General features: G+C 44.4%; 2 protein-coding genes across 2 annotated transcripts; both read right to left on the bottom strand.

Moving 5' to 3' along the window:
* Positions 1-4,123: 4,123 nt before the first annotated feature.
* LOC148116020 (vomeronasal type-2 receptor 26-like) lies at positions 4,124-12,373 on the bottom strand. The gene is made up of 5 exons (XM_087884729.1): positions 12,130-12,373; positions 10,728-11,534; positions 10,270-10,500; positions 7,605-7,731; positions 4,124-5,310 (listed from the first exon to the last, which is right to left on the bottom strand). Exons 1-5 carry the CDS (start codon positions 12,289-12,291, stop codon positions 4,385-4,387), a joined length of 2,253 nt encoding a protein of 750 aa, XP_087740855.1. The 5' UTR covers positions 12,292-12,373; the 3' UTR covers positions 4,124-4,384.
* A 5,231-nt stretch (positions 12,374-17,604) lies between these two features.
* Positions 17,605-25,799, bottom strand: LOC148116019 (vomeronasal type-2 receptor 26-like). Its single transcript, XM_087884764.1, has 5 exons — positions 25,408-25,799; positions 24,286-25,089; positions 23,816-24,046; positions 20,564-20,690; positions 17,605-19,307 (listed from the first exon to the last, which is right to left on the bottom strand). The coding sequence occupies exons 1-5, from the start codon at positions 25,567-25,569 to the stop codon at positions 18,376-18,378; spliced, it is 2,256 nt and encodes a 751-aa protein (XP_087740890.1). The 5' UTR covers positions 25,570-25,799; the 3' UTR covers positions 17,605-18,375.
* Between the last annotated feature and the right edge of the window lie 1,785 nt (positions 25,800-27,584).

Below are 27,584 nucleotides of genomic sequence, written 5' to 3'. Positions count from 1 at the left end.
CCCGGAGGAGTCCCTCTCTATGAGAGCGCACCGGCCGGTGGGAGGCTATTGGTGGTAGTAGGCGGTCCCGTAGGTAACCAGGCCCTAAGCCATGGAGCGCTCTAAAGGTGGTAACCTTGAAGCGCACCCGGAAGACCACTGGGAGCCAGTGCAGCTCGCGCAGGAGAGGTGTTACATGGGAGCGCCATGTTGCTCACATTACCACCCGCGCGGCTGCACTCTGCGCCAGTTGGAGCCTCTGGGTGCTCCTCAAGGGGAGCCCCATGTAGAGAGCATTACAATAGTCCAGGCGGGAGGTGACGAGGGCATGAGTGACCGTGTGTAAGGAGTCCCAATCCAGAAAGGGACGCAACTGGCGAATCAGGCAAACCTGATGAAAAATCCTCCCGGTCACGGCCGTCAAATGCTCTTCTAAAGACAGCCGTGAATCCAGGAGGACGCCCAAGTTGCGAGCCCTCTCTGTGGGGGCCAGTGATTCGCCCCCAATAGTCAGCGATGGCATCAACTGACTATATCGGGACGTCGGAAACCACAGCCACTTGGTCTTGGATGGGTTGAGCCTGAGCCTATTCCTCCCCATCCAGATCCGCACGGCCTCCAGACACCGGGACATCACTTCAAGGGCATCGTTGGGGTAATCCGGGGTGGAGATGTACAGCTGGGTGTCATCAGCATACTGGTGGTACTTCACCCCGAAATCACGGATGATCTCGCCCAGTGGCTTCACATAAATGTTGAACAGGAGAGGCGAGAGGACCGAACCTTGCAGCACCCTACATATGAGGGGCCTCGGGGTCGACCTCTGCCCCCCTGTCAACACAGACTGCGACCAGTCAGAGAGAAAGGAGGAGAACCACCGCAACACAGTGACTCCCACCCCTAACTCTTCCAACCAGTGCAGCATGATACCATGGTCGATGGTATCAAAAGCCGCTGAGAGGTCTAACAGGACCAGGACAGAGGAGCACCCCCTGTCTCGAGCCCTCCAGAGATCATCTACCAATGCGACCAATGCCGTTTCCGTGCTGTACCCGGGCCTGAAGCCCGACTGGAACGGATCCAGATACGTCGTTTCATCCAGGTGCTGGGGGAGCTGTTGCACAACCACACTCTCAACAACCTTCGCCACAAAGCGAAGGTTGGAGACTGGATGATAGTTTACCAACATTGCCGGGTCCAGGGAAGGCTTCTTGAGGAGAGGCCTCACCACCACCTCTTTCAAGGCAGCGGGAAAGTCACCCGTTATGTTAAACATTTTAAAAATCTCTTAATACATCAATAAAACATTCTTAATTCATTTCACCAAATATAAATTTCAAAACCAGCAGGAAGATATTCTTCAAATTTTCAATTAACCATTTTAATACCTCCATAACTTTTAAAAAGCAATCGTTTTTATATCCAAAACTAATTGTAAGAGAACACTTCCTTTATATCATTGTCTTAAAATAACCTTTAAAAATACCAATTTAATTAAGATTTTCAATTTATTACTAAAATCCTCCCCCCAAAAAGAATTAATCTTCTATTCTTCCCTTCTTTCTATATTTTTTCCAGTCCTTTTTCTTCAATAATTCTTTCAACATTGCTCCTCCCCCTAATTTTATTTTCAAAAATTTTTGAATTTTGATTTGATGTATCTTGAAAGCTCGCTCTCTTCTTGAAATCATGTTCTCTGGCTTAAAACCCCCATTTCGACTCTTCTTGCTTGTATAATCAATCAGTTCATTCCTTTGTCTATAAAGCCAAGAATTGTTACCATAAAGTTTATCAGCTTGCAATAAAGAGTCTACTTGTTGCTTTTCTATTAATTGTGTGGAAGCGTCTGCCGAGACCTCTGTTTCAACTGTGCCAACCTCCATTTCAATCCTGACAGCCTCTTTGTCCTCTAAAGTCAAAATCCTCTGATTAATTTCCTCCTGTTTTCCAGCCAACAAATCATTATAATTCTCCAAGCTATATTTTTGAAAAGTTCTTTCAATTGATTCCAAAAGAGCAGAGTTAAAAGAGTCTAAAAGTTCTTGAAAAACCTTTACAGTCACAACTTGAGAATTTGCTGATTCACCAAACAGTGTTCCTCCAGCCCTGATGTCAGCCATGTTTCAATCTTCACTTTATATTTATCCAGCTATCAGGTCGACAAATCCAACTATTTTCCACACAGTGTAAAGATGTAAATTAATTGAGGTCAATACCAAATTATTTTCCACGCCGCTTCCACTTTAAATCTTTTTCTTAGGGTGTAATCCAGTAGCTGTATCAATGTTACAAGCGTTAACAAGCGTTAACAAGCACTTTCACTAATAGCTTTCACGCCCTCAGGCACCATTTTCTGCATTTTTAAACGGAGTTAAAGTGTTACTTGCGGGTTGTTTTTTTTTTGTTTTTTTTTTGTTCTCCTGATTTGCTCTGCCAGCACCCAAAGTCCAAATTCTTTATGATTCTTAAAATTGCATTGCTGGTGTGGACATGATGCCTCCATCTGCATGAAGCAGACTCGTCCCAGATTCGGAGCAATGAAGGGCTTACAGGGAGCTCACCCTGCAACCCCCAGGCTTAAAAAGACAAACCTGGGGGTCTAGGGGAGCTCTACCCAGACCCTTCGGCTCTTCTCTCCCCCTTTTTCCCAGGGGGAGATTTTCAAGCTACTGAACAGCCGGTTTTCGCTGTTCTAGCGGCTAACGAAATCACGGGGCTGGAGCTCCTAAAGGAGCGTCCATTCGGCGATTGCGAAGCCACCGGAAGTCCCAGTAGTAAAAAATTTTGAAACCCACCACCGATGGGTAGCCTTTGAATTACGACCAGAATCTTGTTGGAACTCATTGTGGTTGTGAGGTACCGCATGACCAGATTCAATTCTACAATAAGTTTTGTGACAGTCATAAAGTGGAGCAATATGGTCGTTAAGTAAATCCAGCCTATCCAATGGGCGTTTTTTGCCGTTTTCTGTTAGATAACGGCAAAAAATGTTGCAAATTGTAAATTTGCAAAAATGACCACTCAGCTGTTCATAAATAGAAACCAGCTGCCAAGCACCAAAAATGCGATCATGTGGCTATGGGGAGGGAGCAGCAATTGTAATTTCAAGGATAGTTTGTAATGTAGCTTTTTAAAGTCGGACATAACTTTGAAGAGTTGTTAAATGACTGGTTGTAAGTCAAGGACTGCCGGTATATCTGAATCCATACGTTTGTGCTAGATTGTTTATATAGTTATTTAAAATACTTATTTGGCCACCCAGCTTATATACAATAACTCTTGGTGTTTTATAGCAATAGCAGTAGCACTTAGACCAGGGGTGACAAACTCTTGATGACACGTTATCATGTGCTGTATCACAATTTTTTTCTCCTTTGCTAAAATGGGGGTGGGCGTGGCCAGTTTTGAAACATGAACATTTAGGGGACCAAAAATTGATTGATTCTGAGACACCAAGTCGTGTCTACACTTAGCAACTGCGATGGTACCTTTTCTCCATAACAATCTGTCCCCAACTTGGCCCTTCAAATCTTCCAGCAGTGGACCTATCACCACAATAATTGAATCCATCCACAGTCAAAGCTAGTCATCTACCACAGGGGTCCCCAATCCCCGCGCCACAGGCCATACTGGAGCTGCGACCTCTTGGGAACTGGATTGGGCAAGCAACGAGCAAGTAGACAAACATGTGAAACTCCATTTGGACACTCAGTGGGGACATGCACTCCCCCACCATTTGCACTGAACCATAACTACTCCCCTCCCCCACCACCGCTGCTGGTCTACAGAGCCGGAAGAGTTGGGGACCACTGATCTACCTCATGCACATCTCAGATTCACTGATGGTGCTACCCAGCTGCTCTTTCTCTTAGGAATTTCTTTGTCTTATTCAACTGAAAGACATCTTCTTATGCTTCAATCCATCATTCTTGGACAGGAAGTCTAGAAATAGGCATATCCAATCTGTCTCTTTCTATGGGAGAAAGGCAGGATGCCAACTTCCACACTTAAGAAGGACCATTAAATATCACATTCACATCTTTAACTACTAAACTAAAATTTAAAAATATAGAAATATAAAATATCTATTTTTTAAAAACATTTTTTGAGAAATCCAATCAACCAAAAGCATTTCACAATCAAATAACTTTGCCGGTGTATTTTAATGTTTCAAGAAATCTTTAACATTTCTGTGCTGTCTTCTAGGTTATTTTTGGATCAGTCATTTGGAGGACAGTCAGGAAATACTTTTTCTCCCTAAGAGTCTAGGCATGTTTCAGCATTTTCAACATCTTCAACCACAGTGGAAGGTATGGGGGTCTTCAAATAAATACACTATGTTCCACTGAATTTTAATCCAAGCTATGATGTAGCAGCTCTCTGAGAAGGTTATGACAATTTAGCATTACTTTGCATTCACTCGCAAACCATCTCTACTTTTTGTTGTTAGCTGCTCCTTGGTGTTCAGGTCAGATCGTAGCAAAATAATGTAGCACTTGGGAATGAAGATGCAGCTCAGCAGTCCAGCACTGGAGGCCAGGATGGAGAAGACCTGCACAGCCACCATGTATTTCCCTTTGGTACTCAGGTAGGTAGGGACAAAGGACACCCAAACACTGCAAAAGACCAGCATGCTGAAGGTGATCAGCTTGGCTTCATTGAAAGCCCCAGGCAAGTTCCTGGCCAGGAAAGCCACTGTAAAGCAGATGGCAGCCAAGAATCCCATGTATGAGAGGGCACCATAAAAAAAGGTGACAGAGCCTTCATTGCACTGCAGGACAATCTGCTCGGTCTGAGAGTGCATGTCAGACTCAGGGAATGGAGGAGAAACTCCCAGCCAGATGGTACAGATGATAGCTTGGAGACCAGAGCCGGAAAGGACAATACAGTTGGCTAGAGTCTTTCCCAGCCATCTCCTCACAGCATTGCCAGGTCTTGTGGCCAGGAAGGCCAGCACCACTGTAATCGTTTTGGCTAAGATGGAAGAGACGGCAACAGAGAAGATGATGCTGAAGGATGTTTGCCTGAGAAGGCAGGTGGCTGCCCTTGGACGACCAATGAAGAGGAGGGAAGTCAAGAAGGATAACAGAAGAGAGACCAGGAGGATGTAGGAGAGGTCCCGGTTGTTGGCCTTGACTATGGGAGTTTCTAAGAATTTGATGAAGATTGCTAAAACGAAGGCTGTGACCAAAGACAAGATGAGGCTAAAGGAAGCCAGGATTATCCCCAAGTCTTCTTTGTAAGACAAGAAGGTTACTTTCTTGGGGATGCATTCGGTTTGGTCTTTATTGGGATGTTGATCTTCTGGACATCTTGTGCACTTCTCTGCATCTGGGGAGAAGACAGGCAAGACCTCAAAGATTCATTTTACATGACCATAATAAAACACTCTTTTTGAATAGGCATATAATTAGTTATAATTTTCTAATTACATATAATTAGATATTGTGCCTCAATATCCTGGTCTGTTAAAGGAGACATTTTGTTGAAAACTCCCTAGTTGAAAAGAGGAAGGAAAACAACCAAGATCAACAAAAAGAATACAGGCTGGCTGCAGTAGAGAGTATTATTATTATTATTATTATTATTATTATTATTATTATTATTATTATAATTTCTATACCGCCCTTCTCCAGAATAGGACTCAGGGCGGTGAACAGCCAGAGTAAAAAACAATACATACAAAATTTAAAAGCAATTTAAAATAATTAAATATTATTGGCCGTAGGTCTTAATTAGGGGAAGAGCCTCCTATGTTACCAAATAGTTTAAATTTCAAGGTAATATATGAATCCTGATCCTGGTCACTGAGGACTCCATTGCTTAAATCTGTACTGTTTTCTTAATGAGTTGGCTGGTTTGCTACTGGGTTCCTTTTTAGAGGACCTGAACACAACAGGAAATAATTGGTATACTGGATTCAGCCAGTGGGATCATCCAGATGGGAATTTATTGTGAAAGTTGCAATAAAATAGTCTGACAATACAAGAACTTCGGGAAGATGGTACAAATGGTTGTTTAGGAAGACCTGAGTGTTGTAGAATTCCCAGTGCCAAGGATGTTTATATGTTCCTTCTACAACAAGTTGTAAACACCAACTTGGCCTTCCTTCTCTCCCTGCTCTCTACAAAGGCCAGGTTGAAACTTCCCCATGTCTAACGTTCTGTTCCTACTTGAGTATTTCCTTCTAGGCTATTCTCCCTTTTCCAAAACATCTCATAATGGCAAGCCCCAGTTAAAAAGCTTGTAAATTTTTAAAAAGAACAGGAGAGGACAGGAGTCTGCAACTTGCAGCTCTGGAGCCGCATGTGGCTCTTTCATCCCTCTGCTGCAGCTCCCTATCACTCAAAATATGCATCACAACCACCAACGTGTGACACCTGCGGGCACGTGATTTATTGAGCTTTTTGACCCATCTTTTTTTTTTCGGAGTTCAAAATGTTTTTGTTGCATGCAGAAATAAAAATTTGTTTTCTCTGTAGCCGTTCATTGATTTCATAAATGCAACACATTATAGTATAGAGTCTGTTGCCGAAATCAAATCCAGAAAGCACACAAAGATAATTGATTCAGCAGGATTCATTAACTTCTCTTTATATATAGTAATACATGAAATAAATATACAATACCAATGGCAGATTCTCCAATGTGGTAGTAATTACAAGCAAAACACAAGGCAGAGGAGAGAACCATTTCAATTCAGCAGACTGTTGTGACTCCGACCCCCGAGGCCGACTTATCAGAGGGAGAAGGCCCCGAACATGAAAGAGAGGAGTTGGCCAGGCCTCCCTCTCCAGGACCCTCCTCTCTGGCAATGCCTCAGAGAAGAATCCCTCTTCTCCCGAGGGAGAAGAGATTGGCCAAGAGCCAGATATCTCCTCACAGTCAGACAGTGACAGAGATAAGTCTTGGCTGGATCCACGCCAGCGTCGGAGAGACAAGCGCATGCAGCAGAAAAGGAGGCGTGCCAGAGATTAAGCTGAGTCACTGGACCACACCCCACAGGGGATATAAGGGGGTGAGGTGGCCATTCAGACTCTGTGATGGACAAAACTAACTACTAGCAAGTCACATTGTATCCTTGCAACAACGATATCTGCCTTGGATTTAATACGGACTGGACTTGACAATTCTTGAACTGTGTGTATCTTGTTTGGCTTTATCTGTCGGAGGAACAACCCCTCCCTTTATGGGTAAAGTTCTTGGCAAGCAGCTACTGGGTTGCTGCCAATCCTCTTATCGAAAAAATTTGTTGTTTGTCAGTTTTATTTAACCCCTGGATATCTGTTTGTGTGCGTGTGTGAGACAGGGACAGAACACAGACTAGTTTGCAGCTTTTGCACAGACTCAGAGCTGAGCCACGCCCAGCCTCCAAACTGTTTCAGTTTCCAAACAGTCCCCACTGGCTGACCTGTCACCATGTCTATCCAAACAGTCCCCATTGGCTGACTTGTTACCATGTCTATTACAGTCTATGAATATTCATGCTCTGACAATCTTTCTTCCTCTCTACAGACCTGTTGCCCAAAGTTGCTAAGTTTGCTTCTAAACATTCCTGAATGGAAATGCTTCAGTGTCTCTTCTGCCCATCATTCAAGTCCTCCCCCTCCTCCTATGTCTCCTACCTTCCTGAGTGGAGATGGTGCCTTCTGCACATGAGGCACAACCATAGCAGCAAAGAGGTCTTTCTTCTAGGACCATCTTGGCTTGGCCAGGAAGACAGCTTTCGGTACACCTGGAGCGAGGCAGGGACTGACCAAAAAAGAAAAGGAGCATCAACTACAGATATAAAATGTTGTCCCAGAAGATGTGATGATAGCAATAACACTTAGACTTATATACCACTGTTGGAACAAATGTCCATCTGGGTTCAGTTCCAAGTGGGGAGAAAGACACTGGAAACATGGAGACTGCTTAGAATGATGGTTTAATGGTAAAGCAGACCCACCAAGCACGTGTGATTCTGGGTAGCTGACCACATGGAAGAGAGCAAGAGAGAGATTTATACCCTCTCTTGGGCTTTGAATTTGAGCTTTCTGTTCCTGTGGCAAAGGCATGTATCCTATTGGTTGCAGTCAGACTCCCATGGGGCGATGCGGTCATAGCTGAGATTGTCTGTGTACCAGGCTTGGTTGAATCTTGCTGGGTGATTCAAGGGCAATTTCCTATTGTGGCTGAATGGCTTTGCCCTGAAGGATAATCCTATCATCCTCGAGCTGAGGTCTTTTGTTTTGTAGATAGTCTGGCCCAGTCTTTTGTCTTATAGATAAGCTGGCACCAAAATACTTGCTGGGGGCAGGGAGCTGGGGTCTTTTGTTTCTGTTTAAGATGTTTACTTCTCTTTTAGGGGAAATATTCTGCCTTTTTAATATTTCCTAGAATATTTCATTCTTCTAGGAGAGGGGTGGATGTTAATTTTCTACACCACTTTACAGTGCTTTGCAGCCCTCTCTAAGTGTTTTACAGAGTCAGCATATTGCCCCGAACAATTTGGGTCCTTAATTTACCCAACTCGGAAGGACGGAAGGCTGAGTCAACCTTGAGCCTGGTGAGATTTGAACTGCCAAATTGCAGGCAGCTGGCAGTCAGCAGAAGTAGTCTGCAGTACTGCACTCTAACCACTGCCCCACCGTGGCTCATGGGCAACATTTTGAGTGGATGGGCAAAGGTTAGGTTGTTTTCAAGGGGAGAAGATATTAGTGACACAACTTTGAGTAGCTATGACTACAGTTGGATTCACACATTACATGAAACCAAGTATTCTTAATCGTTTGATTGAATAAACCACATTGATCAAGGTTTGTTACTGTGGTTAATACACTTGCTAGATTTGGGGAAAGAGGTTGCATTCTACTCCAACAAGAGGAACTTATGGACTAAAACCAAAAAACAAGTACCTAATTGATAAATTACAATAACAACTTTACCAATAAGCTAACAGAAAACAAATAAACCTTTTTATGGGTTATAAATGTATATTTCCTTTCTAGGATTCTCTTCTCTATTTCCTGACCTTCGGACTAACCCAACCTGGTTTTACTCTTTTGGCTGCAAGTCTACCACGAAGGGAAGGGAAGTTTTCTCATAAGCTAGCATTCATACAATCACAGCCTACTTTATAGAGTAAAAACAGAAATGTAGAACAAGAACCAAGTAGGATTTGAATCTGGCTAGTTCACAAGAGATCTTTTGACCATGGAATCCCCCTTCAGTGATCCAAAGAACCTAGCTATTTCATAGAGAACAACAACGATGATGATGAAGAAATTGTGTGTTGTCCCGATTGTAATTGGAGCCCTTGGAGCAATAACCAAAGGGCTACCCCGCTATTTAGAAATTCTAAATTTACCGGACTTGAACATTTTGACTCTACAAAAAACCACCTTACTCGGAACAACTTAAATCCTCCGACGATACCTTAACAGTTCCTAGGTCCTTGGTTAGGACTTGAGCTGCTGAGCTATTAACCAGCCTCAAAGGCTGTGAATCTCACTAAAGATTAACTAATAATAATAATAATAAATATGACTTTCCTGTATCCAAAAAGTCATGGGAACATAAAGTGGAAAAAGTTATAGAAAATGAGAAGGTGAAGATCTTGTGGGACTTTCAAATACAGATGGATCGTCACTTGGAACACAACACACCAGATATCACAGTTGTCAAAAACTGAAACATACAATTTATTGACATCGTGGTACCAGGAGATGCCAGAGTTGAAGAAAAAGAACTGGAAAAAATCATGAAATATCGCGACCTGGCCGTCAAAACTACACGGCTATGGATGAAACATGTAACAGTGATACCTGTTGTCATACAATGAAATTCACTTAACACCCAAAGACCAGGTCCAACACACATAACAATCCCCAAACACACCCCCACTCACCACAAATTCCCTGCTCCTAAACCACCCAAACATCCACACAACAGACCAAGTAATGCTGTCCAACAGCTCACTGATGGTGGCCCTTTAGTTCATTGTTGAGTGCAATTATAGCTCTGGGATAAAAACTATTCAGAAAATGTGCGGTCCAAGTTTTAATTGTTCTGTATCTTCTGCCAGAAGGCAACAGTCCAAAAAGATTGTAAGCAGGATGGGAAGAGTCTCGGAGAATGTTATGCAACTTCCTCAAACAGCGAGATTCGAAGATGTTATCCAGGGCTGGAGCCCAATGGTATTCCAAGCAATCTTTCATCCCAGATCCATCTACTTCCCATACATTTCCCAGCTGGTTGGAAAGAATGAAAGAGAGGATGGAGAACATTAGATGAACAATTTCAGCTCACCTGGTTAAACCGTTGGGACCAATTCATGGCCTCCTGCTCAAGGATGAAATCCATATCTTTGGACCTCCATGGTCTATCTATCCTCCCAAACTTAATGGCCTTGAAGGATTCATTAGGGAAGGTCACCCAGTTCACGGTATCAAATTTGGCAGCGAGCTGCCCTTTCTCATCCAGAAAAACTCCCTCCATGCAAGTATTGTAGAAATGGGAATCTCCCAGGAAAGGATGAAGCTACAATGACAAAGAAAAGAGAACAAGATGAGAAAAGGAGAAATCAAAGGTACATGGAGAGTTAACATCATCCACCTAACTCCCCCCCAGGACTCTCTACAAACATTCCTATGACCCAGAAACTTCATAAAATGGAAGAAGACTGAAATTGTAAACTTACCACACCATCTAAAATGGATTTGAATCCTGAAGGCTCACTTTCAGGATTTCTAGAAGAAACCAAATACCTGCCATGTCTGAAGGACCAGCCTGTGATCTCTTTCCTTCATTGTTTTCTGCCTGGATCTGGATAAGTAGGCAGTGTGTGTTGCCCGAGCAACTGCCCAGGCGAGGTTGTAAATACCGTAGCCATCCTGAGCGAGAGTTTTCTCTATCACCTCTTCCTGCAGTGTCTCCAGGTCTTCATTCTCCCAGCACCTTATCCTTCCTTTCACAGAAAAGAGGTGCTTGGAATAGGAACAACTGAATGCTACTATGCCAAACCTTTGCATAGGGATAAAAAACGTTTCATAAACATATTGTGGTCTTTTTTCAGTATGGATTAAAAAAGAGAAGAAACCTTGGAGATGCCGAGGGGACAGTGTTTCATAAGATAAATTCATGAAGAGGTCCCACATTGCTGTGGTGATCCAAACTTTTGCCAGGAGTGGCTTGACGGCCCTTTCAACGTGTTTGTGTAATGTGAGCATTAAACTGAAGAAATATTGAGATTCACCATAGTATATTAAAACACTGACATGGTTCCACAAGTTAAATGGTGCATTATCCAGCAACTGCATGTTCCAGGGCAATGTTGGGATGCTCACCGAGAAGGCGGCACAAATTGTGTTCCTAGTTAATATGGGATTAAAAGTCCGCAGGAATCTTCTGCCGTTGTCAGTGTCCGGTGCAAGGAGACCAACCCAATTCCACCCAAAATGTTGGAGCAATTTGGCAATTCCCCAATACAAGTAATCTTCTTTGGGGACCATCCGGTAGATGAACGGGAACTGGGTTTTATCATTCAGAGTTTCAGACACAAAACCGTAACTGACCTAATAAGAATAAGAATGAAAATATTTTGAGACCGAGGTTTGGAGAATTTGATCCTTCTCTTCACTAGACTAGCCGTGCCCAATTCCTGCAACCATTCTTCATATGTTTTAGCCTCCAGTCCCCTAATCATTTTTGTTGCTCTTCTCTGCACTCTTTCCAGAGTCTCAACGTCTTTTTTATGGTGTGGTGACGAAAACTGGATGCAGTATTCGAGGTGTGGCCTTACCAGGGCTTTATAGAGTGATATTAGTACCACACATGATTCTTGATTGAACCTCTCTGTTAAGGCAATTTAGGATTGCATTAATGTGTGTTGTTTTGTGGCTTTATGCAGGAAAGGCTGTCATTCATCCTTCTCTCCTTCCTTTTTGCCATTCATAAGATCAATCAGAATTCTCAATCAAGAAAGAGATGTAAATGTAATATAGAAAGGTTTGAAGGGTTGTCACAGGCCGGGGAGAACATCTGAGTAAATGCCCTAATCTGATCTTAAGCACCAAGATAATTTCCTGGTGAGGACACCTGAGTGGTCATGACATTTTCCTGGGCAGGACATAGCAAGGGTTGGCTTTTCCTCCCAATCCCCATTCATACCTGTGGCATTTTGTAGAGACTCGACATGGTGGAAATCTGCTCGGAAATATCAGACTCGGCCCCTTCAATCACAGCCAGCAGCCTCTTCTCTCTTCCACAAATGTAGTTTGGAACATTTGCCTGTCCGGTGGAGAGCAAGTCTGCCAGGGCATCGGCAGTCATTCTTGCATGATAATAATTCTCATAAATGTCATAGCCCAGGGTGATATTGGGCAAAACCTGGGGATTCCGGTTGATCTCACGGATGGTAAAAAGGAAGGAGAGAAGGAACCAGTATGTATTAAATCCTTTCCTGCATAAAGCAATGAAACAATAACACACTTTAACACATTTCATTCGGTGTTTAAGCATGACAGTCCCCAACCTTTGGGGCACCAGGGACAGGTTTTGTTTTCCACAGAGCAGTGGGGGAACATGGTTTCACTCTACCTAGATCCCACACTTATTTATTTATTTATTATTTATTATGTATTTATTATTTAATCAAGCATGTATTTTACGACAGATACAAGAGTAAACAAAATTATAAATACATGAAAAGGATACGAATAAAAGAAAACATTAGGATAGGGATGGTAGGCACGCTGGTGCATTTATGCATGCCCCTTACAGACCTCTTAGGAATGGGGTGAGGTCAATAGTAGACAGTCTAAGGTTAAAGTTTTGGGGGTTTGGGGAAAAAACTACAGAGTCATTCAGAATGCATTCCAGGCATTGACCACTCTGTTACTGAAATCATATTTTCTGCAATCGAGTTTGGAACGGTTTACCTTGAGTTTGTATCTATTATTTGCTCATATATTGTTGTGGTTGAAGCTGAAGTAGTCATTGACAGGAAGGACATTGTGGCAGATAATTTTATGCACTATGCTTAGGTCAGACCGAAGACGGCGAAGTTCTAAGTTGTCTAAGCCCAAAATTTGGAGTCTGGTGGCATAAGGTATTTTGTTGCGAGCAGAGGAGTGGGGGACATATTATTAAGCATATAAAGCTTTGCTCGCTTGGGTGGCCCAGTTCTATATGGGTCACAGACTGGTACCAGTCTGCAGTCTGGGGATTGGGGATTCCGGTTTTAGCAGACCTTGCATTTAGCAGAATGTTAGGCTAGATAACATTTTAGATCTAGTCTTACTCTACTGCTACTACTGTAAATAATATGGGCTCAGATTTCTCTCCCCAGAAGCAGAAGAGTCTAGACAGATGAAGAAATTTCTCTGAGGATCATTCTTGGTGGAGAGGAACATTGGATATTCTTGAAAGCCATTCCCAAGCAAAAGGGTACAAAACCCACCCAAGGGATCTACTTACAAAACTGGTTGGTTAAAGAGAAACTTGTCGAATTTTTCTCGATGAAGCAGCCCTGGTCTTGGAGGCACAATCCCACCGAGGAAAAAATCTCCTGGATGATAATAATTGCGCACTGTATCCTGATCCTTGGTGAAGTCGAGGGGGCATTTTCTCCCATTGACTCTGCTGAGCAGAAGGAGCAGAAGCAACAACAGGAGAAGCACCTTTGCCCTTGTGGCAAAACCTGGTAGCATTTCAGGAAACAGAGTTCTCTCCAAAACAGATAAGAGTGCAACCACAGCTTTATAGGCAAGCCATGATGTCACATCTCAGCATCCTCTCCAAACCTCCATCTAAACACATTGACTCCAGAGGAAGCATTTATTTGGACATCAGACAAGAGTCAAGAAGATGTTGCATCAGGCTGCTCTCGACGTTCAGGGATTCAGGCATGATGGTTAGACAAAATCCCTTGAAATCTGGAGGAGACACGGGACCATGATTTTCACAGCTATACAACATCTGGCCTCCAGGAGCAGGTGCAGGGGTGGAGGAGACCAGGTCTGAAATCAAAACAAGGCAGACATGGGTTCCTGATGTTTCTGAACTTTCCATAAACTTTGACAACTGAAGATCCAAAAGGTTGTTTCAGGACTTTGTGGCACCTGTCACATGAGATGGATTTCCAAACATCGTGCAGAGAATACCATGCCTTGTAAACATCTCTGGATCAGGGGTGGGTTCTAAATTTTTTTACTACCGGTTCTGTGGGCGTGGCTTATTTTGTGGGTGTGGCTTGGAGGTCATGTGACTAGGTGGGCGTGGCTAGCTAGTCAGAGTCATTTCTGAAAGGTCCTCGCACTTACGACCAGTCCTCACACTTACGACCCAACTCATTTGTTTGCTTTTAACACTGATGAGCTGTAGGACGGCCCTTTGAAGCCCCACGGCAAGAGTTTAAACAGTTTTTTTCCCTCTAGTCATCAGCTGGGACTCAGGAGGCAGCAATAGATTGGGGGTGGGACCAAATAAAAGGTAAGAATAATGTGGGTGGGTGGGTGGGAGGGCGGGGGGAGAACCGGTTCGGTGACGTCATATCATCACCGCTATCGGCTCGGCCGAACCGGACCGAACCGGGAGGAACCCACCACTGCTCTGGATCCATTTAGGCCAGGGGTGTCAAATTCAAGGCCTGGGGGCTGAATCCAACCTGCAGAGTGCTTAGATCTGGCCCATGGGGCCACTCTGGAAGCAGCAAAAGACTGGCCCGTGGTGCCTCTGCCAGCAAAAACCGTGCACGCCCCCTCCCCCGGCTCCATTTTTGGCCATGATGGTCTCCTGCAGTCTTCTGCCACTGAAAATGGAGGCCCAGGGAGGCTGTGCACTCCGTTTTCACTGGCAGAGAGCTGGTTGAAAATAGAGTCTCGGCAAGTGACGTCGAGCTGGCTATGCCCCCTGGCAACGCCCCCTGACAATGCTCCTCAGCAGCACCCCCCCCCAGAGACCAGACACAACCCTGATGTGGCCCTCAATGAAATCGAGTTTGACACCCCTGATTTAGGCAAATCTGATCTTATCTGAAGCAAAGTTATTTTTCCCAAAGCTGAAGGCACTTTTGGACACAGGTAAAAATCCTGGTGATCCCCCTCAAGCTCAATTATCTTTTGAAGCCTCCTGCTCTTCTCTGGAGCCTTAATCTCAGCCTTACAATGTTCACCTTTTCATTTTGAATAATTTTACAGTTCTTCTTTGTGACTGTAAGATCCCAGAAGTTTCCCCCGAGCCACTGAGATGCCAGAGAGTGAGACTCGAGATGAGGCTTGCAAAAACTATCAGCTTTTTATTCTTTGGCCAAAGTAAAAAGTCTGGGTGAATACTATATCCAAAACATAGAGACAAAATGCATGTAAGGAATAGCCACACCAGTGGTGGGTTGATACCAGTTCCGCCCAGTTCTACTGAACAGGTAGTAACTTTAAGGACTGGTTCTCCGAACCGGTAGTAACGGCAGCCTGGCCACGCCCCCGAACAAATGCTTTCCCATAAAGAGCAACGAAGGAGAGAAACAGCCGTTGAGCTGGAGAATATGTGGACTGGAGCAGCTCTGTATGCACTCCTCTGGCTGTTTCTTTCCCTTCGCTAGTGCAGCACAGCAAAATGTAGCAGCCATGAGCTGCGCTTTCCTTCAAGTCTCATCCAGAAAGCTCTGTGTAGAGAGAAGCACTTGTTTCCCTCTGCTGTCCACAGCGCTTAGAGGAAAGCATGGCTCATGGCTGCTAAACCACCTCTGGTTTCTTCCCCTTCGCTCGTGTAGCACAGCGAAATCTAGCAGCCATGAGTTGCGCTTTCCTCTAAGTCAAATCCGGAAAGATCTGGCTGGGGATGGGTGCCTCTATCCACTGGCTCAGGGCAGAGGACTCAGCTGCAGCCCAGACAAGCCGAGTGTTAGGAAAGTTTTTAGTTTAGGTTGTAGAGGTCAATAAGATCTTGGAATGTCCCAGCAGCTACAATTAAACCAGATTTCTTTTATCAAGAAGAACTTTGTTTATTTAAAATCAATAAACTATTTTCATTTTAAATCACAGAACATTGTCTGTCAGCATCCCAGCACTGACATATAAAGAGAGGAGAAGCTTGAACTTTTGCCTACTAAATCCCTTTGAAGATTCTGTCTCCTCGGAGATGGGAGAGGGGGGAGACATTCCTGTGATCTGATGAAGAAGAGATCAGGAAAGTGACTTGGAAGATAGCCAATGAGAAGCAGAGAATTGGGGATCGGAAAGGGAGGGATTGGGGGGCAAAGGTCAGTACTGACCACGAAAGAGCCAGGGTCAGATCACTGTGCTTAAATAAAGAGAAAATTTCCTTAAAGATCGGCAGTTTGGAAATTCATTTATTTTGAGATAGCATCGAAACCTGACATTGTCTCTTGGTCTTTATTTATTTCTTAGGTAAATGTACCTAGAGCATAATCCCTTCTTCTCTCTTTCTGTCTCTCTTCTCCTTTCTCTCCTGTGTGTGTGAGTAAAGGGGGTCATATTTATAGAGTGGCTAAGCCACTCCCCCTTCAGTCCCTTAGACAAAATGGAGGGAAACTATAAACACAAAACCATCCTTCCAGTATAGACAGTGTAGTTCAGGGGCACTATTTTAGATTATTATCTGACACTGAGGAACTGTGGGGAGCCTCCCGTGTGTTGTACCCCCCTCCCAGCCTTCACTCGCACCTCCGTGCTGCCAGCGTCTTCCGAAGCTGCCGCTGTTGGAGCCGTGACAGAGACGGGGGCAGCCCAGTAAGCTGGGCACCAGAAAATGGTACGGAGGTGTAGGGCGAAGGCTAGGAGGGGGTGCAACATGCAGGAGAGAGGAGCTGAGTCCGCTGCCCTGAGCTGGCGGAAGCCACACAGGGCGCAGCTGGGAGCGTGCTAACCTTGCCCTCCCCGAGTGCTGGACTCTGCCTTTGCCATCACCCCTGGCCTGCCCAGCTTACCCCTGGCTGGCTCCATGGTCATGTGGGCTAGCATGAGCATGGCTTTCCAGGAGCTCGGCAACAACAAAGCCAAAAAGTTCTCCGGTCAGCCGACAAGAAGGAAGCTGCTTTGTGCTTTCCCTCCTTTGTCCTTCCCAGCCGAAAAGCCGTGGTTGGCAGGCTGTGGAAACAGGGTTACCCTCTTGACTGGGGGTCTGGGCGCATCCTCTGTGAAGCTTCCCCTGCACGCTCATCTCACAGATGGGACACGGCCAACCTGGCTCAGCATGCCAGCAGGAGTGGGCAGTGGAGTGCTCCGGCTGCAACCACGGGGAATTCCCATCAGAGGCGAGAAGGGGCACTTTTCGGCCAGGAAGGGCAACAGAGGGAAAGCTGAGATGATCACCGCCACCCCACCATGTCCTGACCTGGATATGGGACCGGAGTGTCAAAAAAAAGTGTCAAAAAGTCCCAAAAATTTTAGCCACCTTTTCGGTGGGCGTGGCTTGGGGGGGTCATGTGACTGAGTGCATGAGTGATGTCAAGTTGGCCATGCCCAATCAGTCACATGCCCCCCCACCTAGCCCCCCCCCCCACAGAACTGGTAGTAAAAATTTTAGAACCCACCACTGAGCCACACCCCTGCAAGAGTGGCTCAGATTATTATATACATTTTACAGCGATGGAAATAAAGTTTACCCAATCAGAGACAAAGGTTCATTAACAACGTGATCTTTAAAGCAAGTGAACAAACTTTGTACTAATGCTAACCAGTATCAAGGCTACAATTTACTAAGCTAGAATTAGTTCCTAACAACTAATTTTTGACAGTATACAATAATATAAGCAGAAGCCAATAACAAAGCTTAATTCCTAATAAATGATTTCTAGTCGTATATAATATCAGAAGCAAACAGCAAATATTGGTTTGATCACTATGCTCTTTTATAACCTTGAAGGATCCACATCCCTTGTATTTATTTAGATAGTTGAATTTAGATCGAATATAAATTCTTCCAAATACAAGGGCTTTCAGGAAATGGAACACCATGTAGACTCTGGCAGGGCCCAAAGTTATTAAGCCGACCATAGTCACCTGACTGGGGACATTGGAAGACATAAAATTTAATAAATAAATAAACTACAAAGCAAACATTTCAATGCCTAAAAATATTAAATATCTAAATATTTGAACAATCTTTGAGGAATCCAATGAATTAACTTTGCCAAAGAGTTTTAATGCTTGAAAAAGGTTGTAACATTTCCATGATGTCTTCCATGATGACTTACTATATCAGTCATCAAAAGGACAGTCAAAAAAATAAAGCTCTCGCCATGGTGCTTTTCCCCTAAATGTCTAGAAACATTTCAGCAGTTTCAGAAGTTTCCACTGTGGCGGAAGGCATGGAGCATTTCAAACAGATTCACCAAATTCCCCTGAAATATCTCATCAAGCTATGATGTAGCAGCACCTGGGAGGGTTATGACAATTAGGATTGTTTTATGTTCGCTTTCAAGTCATCTTTAGTTTTTCCCGTTAGTTGCTCCTTTGTATTCAGGTCAGGCCGTATCAAAATAATGTAGCATTTGGGGATGAAGATGCAGCCCAGCAGACCAGCATTGGAGGCCAAGATGGAGAAGACCTGCACGGCAACCATGTACTTCCCCTTGGTGCTGAGATAGGTGGGCACAAAAGACACCCAAACACTGCAGAAGACCAGCATGCTGAAGGTGATCAGCTTGGCTTCATTGAAGGCCCCAGGCAGATTCCGGGCCAGGAAAGCCACTGTGAAGCAAATGGCAGCAAGGAAACCCATGTATGAGAGGGCACCATAAAAAAAGGTGACAGAGCCTTCGTTGCACTTCAGGACAATCTCTTCTGCCTGGGAGTGCATGTCAGACTCAGGGAATGGAGGAGAAACTCCCAGCCAGATGGTACAGATGACAGCTTGGAGACCAGAGCCGGAAAGGACAATACAGTTGGCTAGAGTCTTTCCCAGCCATCTCCTCACAGCATTCCCGGGTCTTGTGGCCAGGAAGGCCAGCACCACTGTAATCGTTTTGGCTAAGATGGAAGAGACGGCAACAGAGAAGATGAAGATGAAGGATGTTTGCCTGAGAAGGCAGGTGGCTGCCCTTGGACGACCAATGAAGAGGAGGGAAGTCAAGAAGGACAACAGAAGAGAGACCAGGAGGATGTAGGAGAGGTCCCGGTTGTTGGCCTTGACTATGGGAGTTTCTAAGAATTTGATGAAGATTGCTAAGACAAAAGCTGTGACCAAAGACAAGGTGAGGCTAAAGGAAGCCAGGATTATCCCCAAGTCTTCTTTGTAAGACAAGAAGGTTACTTTCTTGGGGATGCATTCGGTTTGGTCTTTATTGGGATGTTGATCTTCTGGACATCTTGTGCACTTCTCTGCATCTGGGGAGAAGACAGGCAAGACCTCAAAGATTCATTTTACACAAACTTAATAAAACAGTCCTTTTGAATAGATATATAATAAGTTATGGCTAAGATCAATGGACTCTACAGACTATACCACTCCAGAGAAATGGCTGTCCAATCTCTTCCTTAAAACCTCCAATGATGGAAGACACACAACTTCTGTTTTCACTTCGTTTTAATTTTAATTTTGTTTGCCGCCAGAGTCAGTTATGGAATAAGTACATTATTATTTATTTTCCTTTGGAAGCTACCAAACTAGTGTGATTAGTGTAATTAGACACATAAGGAGACAAATTACTTGTGTGTCTAATCACACTTGGCCAAGTAAAGTATTCCATTCCATTCTATCAGATGTGGGATACAGAAATCTAGACACCTACTTAACAGCAGGAAAGAGATAAGAAAACTAATCCTCGGCTTCCATCTTGCAAATTGTTTGAATCTCAAGAACTGATAGGTTTCTTCTGTTGACCAATCCCGTGTGGCTTTCCAGCCGTGCCCTTCCTCTTATCCCCACCTCTGTAGACTAAACCTAGAAATCAATTCCACAGAAAGACTGAAAACACTTTTCTTCAGATGGGCACTTATAACTGAATCTTAAAAATCTAATTCCCTTGTCCTTCCTCTACCTCCTTATAGTTCACTTTATTGGGGAAATATTTCTCTGAGTTGCTTCCAAATCCAAGTGTACATTCTATTTTTTTTAAATGCTTTAGTTCCTTCATTCGTATCTCTATCATGGTTCTCTTTGTTCCCCTCTAGAGACCACTTGAGGGACACAGTGGCTCAGTGGCTAAGATGCTGAGCTTGTCGATCCAAAGTTTGGCAGTTCAATGGTTCAAATCCCTGGTGCCACGTAAAGGAGTGAGCTCCCGTTACTTGTCCCAGCTTCTGCCAACCTAGCAGTTTGAAAGCACATAAAAAATGCAAGTGGAAAACAGAGACTACCTTTGGTGGGAAAATAACAGCATTCTCTGCACCTTTGGCATTTAGTCATGCCGGCTACATGACCACGGAGACATCTTCGGACAGCGCTGGCTCTTTGGCTTTGAAATGGAGATGAGCACTGCCCTCTAGAGTCAGGAACAACTAGCACATATGTGCGAGGGGAACCTTTAGAGATCACTTTTACATGGTTGGCAAGTTTGCTTCCAAACATCTCCCAATGGAAATGCTTCAGTGACTCTCCATCCCATTCTTCATAGCCTGCCTTTTCCCTTAGTGCTCCTTACCTTCCTGTGTGGAGATGGTGCCTTTTGGACACATGACACATCCGTAGCAGCAAAGAGGCCTTCCTTCCAGGACCACCTTGGCTTGGCCAGGATGACAGCTTTCGGTACACCTGGAGCGAGGCGGAGACTGACCCAAAGAGAAGGAACATCAATCATAGAAGATTAAATAGTGCCATAGTCATGAGATATTAATCATTTCCTGCTTCTCCCTGGTCTATTTCTCCTTTTGTGAAGGAACAATATGTATTTGTCAGGGGTGGGAGCTTTTTCCAGCTATCTGGAAAAGATAGGCTCTTTTCCAAGTGGTGGCACAGTGGTTAGAATACAGTATTTCAGGCTGACTCTGCCCACTGCCAGCAGTTCGATCCTGACCGCCTCAATGTTGACTCAGCCTTCCATCCTTCCAAGCAGAGGCAGTATTCAGACGGACCGGTTTGCCCAAACCAGTAGCCCACCCGCCCGCCCACCCACCCACCCACCCGACCAGCACTGTGCCATCCTATTTAGGTACATTTTGAAGCCACACGCACATGTGCAAGCTGCACGCATGTGCACAGTGCATGTGCGCACTCACATTTGCGAACCGGTAGGGAAAGTAAGTGAATACTAACTCTGCTTCCAAGGTCAGTAAAATGAGGACCCAGATTGTTGGGGGCAATATGTGTTTATTTATTTATTTATTTATTTATTTATTTATTTATTTATTTATTTATTTATTAAATTTATATGCTGCCCCTCTCCGGAGACTCAGGGCGGCTTGTTGTGACCAAGGCCCAAGTTAGTGATTACCAAACACAGTTCAGTCCACAACAAACTTATTTTATTAAAACAGCTGAGAATTCATTCATTCTCAGCTTAGTCCAAAACAAAATGCTTAATAACCAGTCCGTCGGCCTTATCACCAACCTTTGATGTCTTTGGCAACCGGCCAAAGGCTTTTCTTGGCAAAAACTCCACATAGTTCAAGAGACGCTGACAAGCAGCACAGGAATCAATGTTGCTTTTCTACAAAGAACCCAATGGCTCGTTGCTGCTCTTTTCAGCCTTATGGGAGTGGCCAATCATTTTCTGGCCTTACTCCTGAGTTGTCCTTTTTTCTTCAGCTGCTCTTGCCTTCTGGCAGCTCTTTGCATGCGTGCACTAGGAACAGGCTCCTCCTGTTCCTCTGCCTCTCTGCTGTCTGCCCCTGGAGGCTCCAGAGTCCGCACATCACTCCCAGATGGCCCTGGCCCCATCTCTGCCTCCAATGCAGAGCCCTCATCTGGGCCTTCCCCTGACTCCAGGACTGGCCCATTGTCCTCCCCAGCCTCCTCACTGTCCGACTCCGCTGCCAGCTCCTCAGGCTGCTGGTGGACCACAACACTATGCTGACACTGTAAACTGCTTAGAGAGGGCTGTAAAGCACTATGAAGTGGTATATAAGTCTAAATGCTATTGCTATTCTTTTTCCAGATGTAACACGAACTCTCTTTTGTTTCAAGGACAGTGTCAGGTATGCTTCCTTCAGTATCCAGGAAAGAAAACCCCAAACTCAAGCATTTTGAAGAATTTAGTACTTTTACTGAATATGAAATGATAGCAACCCAGGTAAAGCTGGAAGTGAGCAAAACGCGCGAAATGCATCTACTAAGCTTCTCCCCCCCTCGTGTTCATAAATCATCAGCCAATCCAAAGGTCTTCCAAAGGTCAGGTGGCAACACGTCTGGCAGCGTCATTCATCAGGAATGTAGGGCAGTTTGTCAGCCGTCCCATTTTTAAGATCCACTTTCGTTTTTCATGAAGACACATCCTACAAGAAAAAAGACACCTCCTGCATCTTCCCACCCTTTGCTCCATAACTAATCCCTCCCCCCGTTTCTTATGGCAGCTGAAGCAGGCAAAGCTGAGGCTGACAGACAGCCTGAACAGAATCATCTGTCAAAGATGATTCAGAGAATTGTACACTGAGGACGAGTTTGGGATAGAAGATCTCTCAAATCTACCTCTAGCTCTAGGGTTCAATGGATAAGAAACAGGAAGAGCTGAGTGGGAGAAAATAAAGTTATGAACCCAATGTCTGATGTGGGGGTGGTTGTTCAGGCACCCTAGGAGAAACAGTGGGGATTTCTGAAAAGAGATTCAAAATAGACTCAGGAAAAATCAAAGGAGTGGCATCTTCAGGTGGACCATCGTTAATCTGTGAGCAAATGTTCCCCCAGATGTGTTGGTGGGCAAAATTGAGGTGGCTTTCAAAGGGAAGTTATTAATGACATAACTTTCAGGACCTTTAGCTATGATTGGAATTAGCTCATTACATGAAACAGGGACAGAAACAGGAATTCTTTAAACACGGTGATTGAATTAACCATGGTTCGCAAGGTTTTTCCCTGTGGTTAATACTTTTGCAAAGCCTGAAGAGAGAATAGTTTAAAACTTCCCCAATGTGGGTAACGTCTGAAGGAACATGGGATAAAAAACCAAATGAGCAGACTGGTTCATAAACCACAATAATTATATCAATACATTAGGCCCAATCAATCTTTTTATGGCATCTGAAGTGTGAATTTAGTATATGTCCCTTCCAGGATTAATTGTCAATATTCTCCTCTTTAATTCCTGACCCTTGGACTCTCGTAACCTATTTTACTGTTTGGATTAGCAAGCAATTACCAGAGCGCATAACATCAAATATGTCATTAGAAGGCAGAATCACAAAACTGTGTCTCATTTATTTTGGCCATATCACCTGGGAGAATTACTAGAGAAAGAAAGTCTGTTTGGAAGAGTTAGCAGTAAAAGGAAACCAAGCTGCCAAAGAACATGGTGACTGGACACTATCAAAGCTGACACCAGCCAGAGGATCAAAAAAAATCAAAGAAATAGATCAGAAGATCAAAACATGTGGAGAGACCTGGCCCATAGAATTGCCAAGAGTTGGATGCCACTGAACGGATAGCATTATCATGATCACTGCTTTGACTGCAAGTCAACCAACAAGGGAAAGGAAATTTCCTTCATAAGCCATGGATAGGAATCATCCTATCACAATTTCTAAGAACATAAATAAGGAAGAAGAAACAAGTAGCATCTGAATCTGGCTAATCTTCAGTAGACCTCCTGACCATGGATTCCAACTCAGTGATCTAAGGAGCCTAGCAATTTCATCGGAAGCAGTGATCCCAAGCAATCCTTCATCCCAGCTCCTCACACTTCCCAAACATTTCCCAATTGGTTGAGAGATTGGAAAGCATTACATGAAGACTCTCAGCTCACCTGGTTAAACCTCTGGGACCAGTTTGTGGCATCCTGGTCAAGGATGAATTCCAGATCTTTGGACCCCCGTGGTCTCTCTATCTTCCCAAACTTCACTGCTCCAAAGGACTTATTAGGAAAGGGCATCCAGTTCACACTGTCAAATTTGGCAGCGAGGTCCCCTTTCTCATCCAGAAAAACTCCTTCCATGCAAGTATTGTAGAAGTGGGAATCTCCCAGGAAAGGATGAAGCTACAATGGCAAACAAAAGAATAACATGAGAAAAGAAAAACTAACTTCTCCAACTAGAGTTGGCATCATCCATGTAACTCGACTCCAGAAATCACGAAAAAGGAGGGGGAGGGGGAGCTTCCCTGCCTCAGAAACCTCACAAAATGGAAGACGATTGAAATTGTAAACTCACCACAGCATCTAAAATATATTTGAAGCCTGAAGACTCACCTTCAGGATTTTTGAAGGAAACCAAATACCTGCCATGTCTGAAGGATCAGCTTCTGATCTCTTTCCTTCATTGCTTTCCGCTTGGACCTGGACAAGTAGGCAGCGTGTGACGCCTGAGCAACTGCCCGGGCGAGGTTGTAAATGCCATAGCCATCCAGAGAGAGGGTTTTTTCTACCACCTCTTCCCGCAGGGTCGCCAGATCTTCATTCTCCTGGCACCTCATCCTTCCTTTCACAGAAATGAAGTGTCTGGAATACGAACAACTGAATGCCTTTTTGCTAAACCTTTGCATAGGGATGAAAAATGCTTCATCATATTGTGGCCTTTTCCCAGCATGGATTAAGAAAGAGAAGAAACCCTGGAGATGTTGAGGAGACAGAGTTTCATAAGATAAATTCATGAAGAGGTCCCACATTGCTGTGCAGATCCAAACTTTCGCCAAGAGGGGCTTGACGAGCCTTCGAACATAGCTTTGAATTAAGCCTATAGAGGTGTAGAAATAGCGAGCTTCTCCATAATATATTAAGACACTGACGTGGTTCCACAAGCCAAATGGTTCATTAAGCAGGCGACTCGTTTTCCCGAACAACGTGGGGATGCTCACTGAGAAGGCAACACAAATTGTGTTCTTGGTTAATATGGGCTTCAAAGTCCGCAGAAATCTTCTGCCGTTGTCAGTGTCCGGTGCAAGGAGACCGACCCAGTTCCATCTGAAATGGTGGAGCAGTTTGGCAATTCCCCAATACAAATAAACTTCTTTGGGGACCATCCGGTAGATGAATGGGAACCGGGTTTTGTCATTCAGAGTTTCAGACACAAAACCATAACTGACCTTATGAAAAAAATAATGGAAAACGTTTGATGTCAAAACTTGGAGAATTTGATCTTTTGATGAAAGATCATTAATATACACCTACCAACACATAGACACACACACACACACAAAGGGAGAGATATATATGAAGTGTAGGAATGTTAGAAGGGTAACCAATGGCAGGGGAGAACTTCAGTTCCAGTGCCCTAATACTTTGATGGCCAGGAGATCTTAAGCACCAAGATAATTTCCTAGTGAGGACACCTAGGTGGTCATCACATTTTCCTGGGCAGGACGTATCAAGAATTGGCTTTTCGTCCCAATCCCCATTCATACCTGTGGCATTTTGTAGAGGCTCGACATGATGGAAATCTGCTCGGAAATATCAGACTCGGACCCTTCAATCACAGCCAGCAGCCTCTTCTCTCTTCCACAAATGTAGTTTGGAACATTTGCCTGTCCGGTAGAGAGCAAATCCGCCAGGGCATCGACGGTCATACTTGCTTCATAATAGTTCTCGTAAATGTCATAACCCAGGGAAACATTGGGCAAAACCTGGGAATTCTGGTTGAGCTCATGAATGGCAAAAAGGAAGGAGAGAAGGAACCAGTATGAATGATAGCCTTTCCTGCATAAAGCCACAAAACAACACACCTGTAATGCAAACCTAAATTGCCTTAACAGAGAGATTCAATCAAGATCACGTGAGGTTCTAATATCACTCTATAAAGCCCTAGTAAGACCACACCTAGAGTACTGCATCCAGTTTTGGTCATCACACCATAAAAAAAGATGTTGAGACTCGAGAAAAAGTGCAGAGAAGAGCAACAAAGAGGATTAGGGGACTGGAGACTAAAACATATGAAGAACGGTTACAGGAACTGGGCATGGCTAGTCTAGTGAAGAGAAGGACCAGGGGAGACATGATAGCATCTTCCAATATTTGAGGGGCTGCCAGAGAGAGGAGGGGGCCAAGCTATTTTCCAAAGCACCCGAAGGCCAGACAAGGAATAATGGATGGAAACTGATCAAGGAGAGATTCAACCTAGAAATAAGGAAAAATATTTTGATAGTGAGAACAATCAACCAATGGAACAGAAGCTGCCTTCAGAGGTTGTGGGAGCTTCATCACTGGTAGCTTTCAAGAAAATACTGGGCAACCACCTGTCAGAATAAAAGAATAGAATAACAGAATAACAGTTTTGGAAGGGATCTTGTAGGTCATCTAGTCCAACCCCCCACCCAAGCCGGAGACCCTCCATGTCAAACTCAAGGTCCACAGGCCAGATCCGGCCCTCAGGGTGCTTAAATCTGGCCCACTGGGCCGCCCTTGAAACAATGAAGGACCAGCCCACGATGCCTCTGCCAGTGAAAACAGAGCTCGGAAGGGCCGTGCGTAGCCCTCCCAAGCTCTGTTTTTTGTGGCTGAGGGTTGCAGGAGGTCGTCACAGCCAAAAAGGGAGCTCGGGCGCCCATTTCTGCTGGCAGAGCACTCAGGTGCCCCCGACACGAGTGACGTCAAGCTGGTCATGCCCACCCAGGCTCCCCGAGATCAAGCACAACTCTGATGCAGCCCTGAATGAAATTGAGTTCGATACCCCTGCCCTACACCATTTCTGACCCTATACCATTTTTTTCTAGCTTTTTCTAGAAATGATGTAGAGCCTCTTGCTTGAACCAGGGGTTGGATTAGATGTCCTAAAAGGTCCCTTCCAACAACTGTTATTCTATACTATTCTAAATATTCTTTCAGTGTTTTATCAGATCTTGCAGTTGAGCAGGATGTGAGATTAATAACTTTGGTGATCCATTCTAACTCTCTCCTTACTACTGTTCCTACAATGACTAATAATTTGGTCTCAGATTCCTCTTTCCAGAAGCAAAAGAGGCAAAATACAACATATTTCCCTGAGGATTATTCCTGATGGAGTGGAACATTAGATGCTCTTGAAAGTTTCTTCCATGCAAAAGAGTACAAATTCAGCTCTAGAAACCTACTTACCAAATTGGCTGGTTCAAGAGAGGCTCCCGAAAGGTCACTGGACCAAGCTGACCTGCTCTTAGAGGGACAATCCCTCCAAGCAAGAGATCTCCTGGGCGGTAATAATTGTACACGGTATCCCGATCCTTGGTGAAGTCGAGCGGGCATTTTCTACCATTGGTTCTGGTGGGCAGCAGAAGCAGAAGCAACAGCAGGAGGAGCAGTTTTGTTCTCATGGCAAAACTCGGTAGCATTTCTGGAAACGGAGCTCTCTCCCAAAAAGTTAGAGTGCAACCACAGCTTTACAAGCAAGCCACGATCTAAGTGTCCTATCAAATCTCTGCCTAGTCACATTGGCTCACTGTGCATCAGGCGAGATTCCAGACGATGTGGCTGCAGGCTGCTCTCGACGTTCGGGGATCCAGGGATGATGGTTGGACAAAAATCCCTTGGGATTTGAAGGAAAGAAGCAAACATGATTTTCACAATTATACGGCACCTGGCCTCCAGGAGCAGGTGCAGGGGTGGAGGA

This window comes from Pantherophis guttatus, chromosome 2 (assembly GCF_059756535.1).
Source record: "Pantherophis guttatus breed Tessera chromosome 2, ASM5975653v1, whole genome shotgun sequence".
In the NCBI taxonomy this organism is placed as follows: domain Eukaryota; kingdom Metazoa; phylum Chordata; class Lepidosauria; order Squamata; family Colubridae; genus Pantherophis; species Pantherophis guttatus.
The sequence above is the reverse complement of the archived record's forward strand: the minus strand, read 5'-3'. Positions and strand labels throughout refer to the sequence as shown.

What these genes read in the sequence shown, in the direction of transcription:
- LOC148116020 (XM_087884729.1), bottom strand. Translation starts at nt 12,291, where the DNA reads ATGACTGCCGATGCCCTGGCAGACTTGCTCTCCACCGGACAGGCAAAT. An exon ending in TGGTCCTTCAGACATGGCAG is followed by an intron (nt 10,501 to 10,727) that starts GTATTTGGTTTC and finishes TTGTCATTGTAG; the next exon opens with CTTCATCCTTTCCTGGGAGA. An exon ending in GGTCCCAACGGTTTAACCAG is followed by an intron (nt 7,732 to 10,269) that starts GTGAGCTGAAAT and finishes TTTTTTGGTCAG; the next exon opens with TCCCTGCCTCGCTCCAGGTG.
- LOC148116019 (XM_087884764.1), bottom strand. Translation starts at nt 25,569, where the DNA reads ATGACCGTCGATGCCCTGGCGGATTTGCTCTCTACCGGACAGGCAAAT. An exon ending in TGATCCTTCAGACATGGCAG is followed by an intron (nt 24,047 to 24,285) that starts GTATTTGGTTTC and finishes TTGCCATTGTAG; the next exon opens with CTTCATCCTTTCCTGGGAGA. An exon ending in GGTCCCAGAGGTTTAACCAG is followed by an intron (nt 20,691 to 23,815) that starts GTGAGCTGAGAG and finishes TCTTTGGGTCAG; the next exon opens with TCTCCGCCTCGCTCCAGGTG.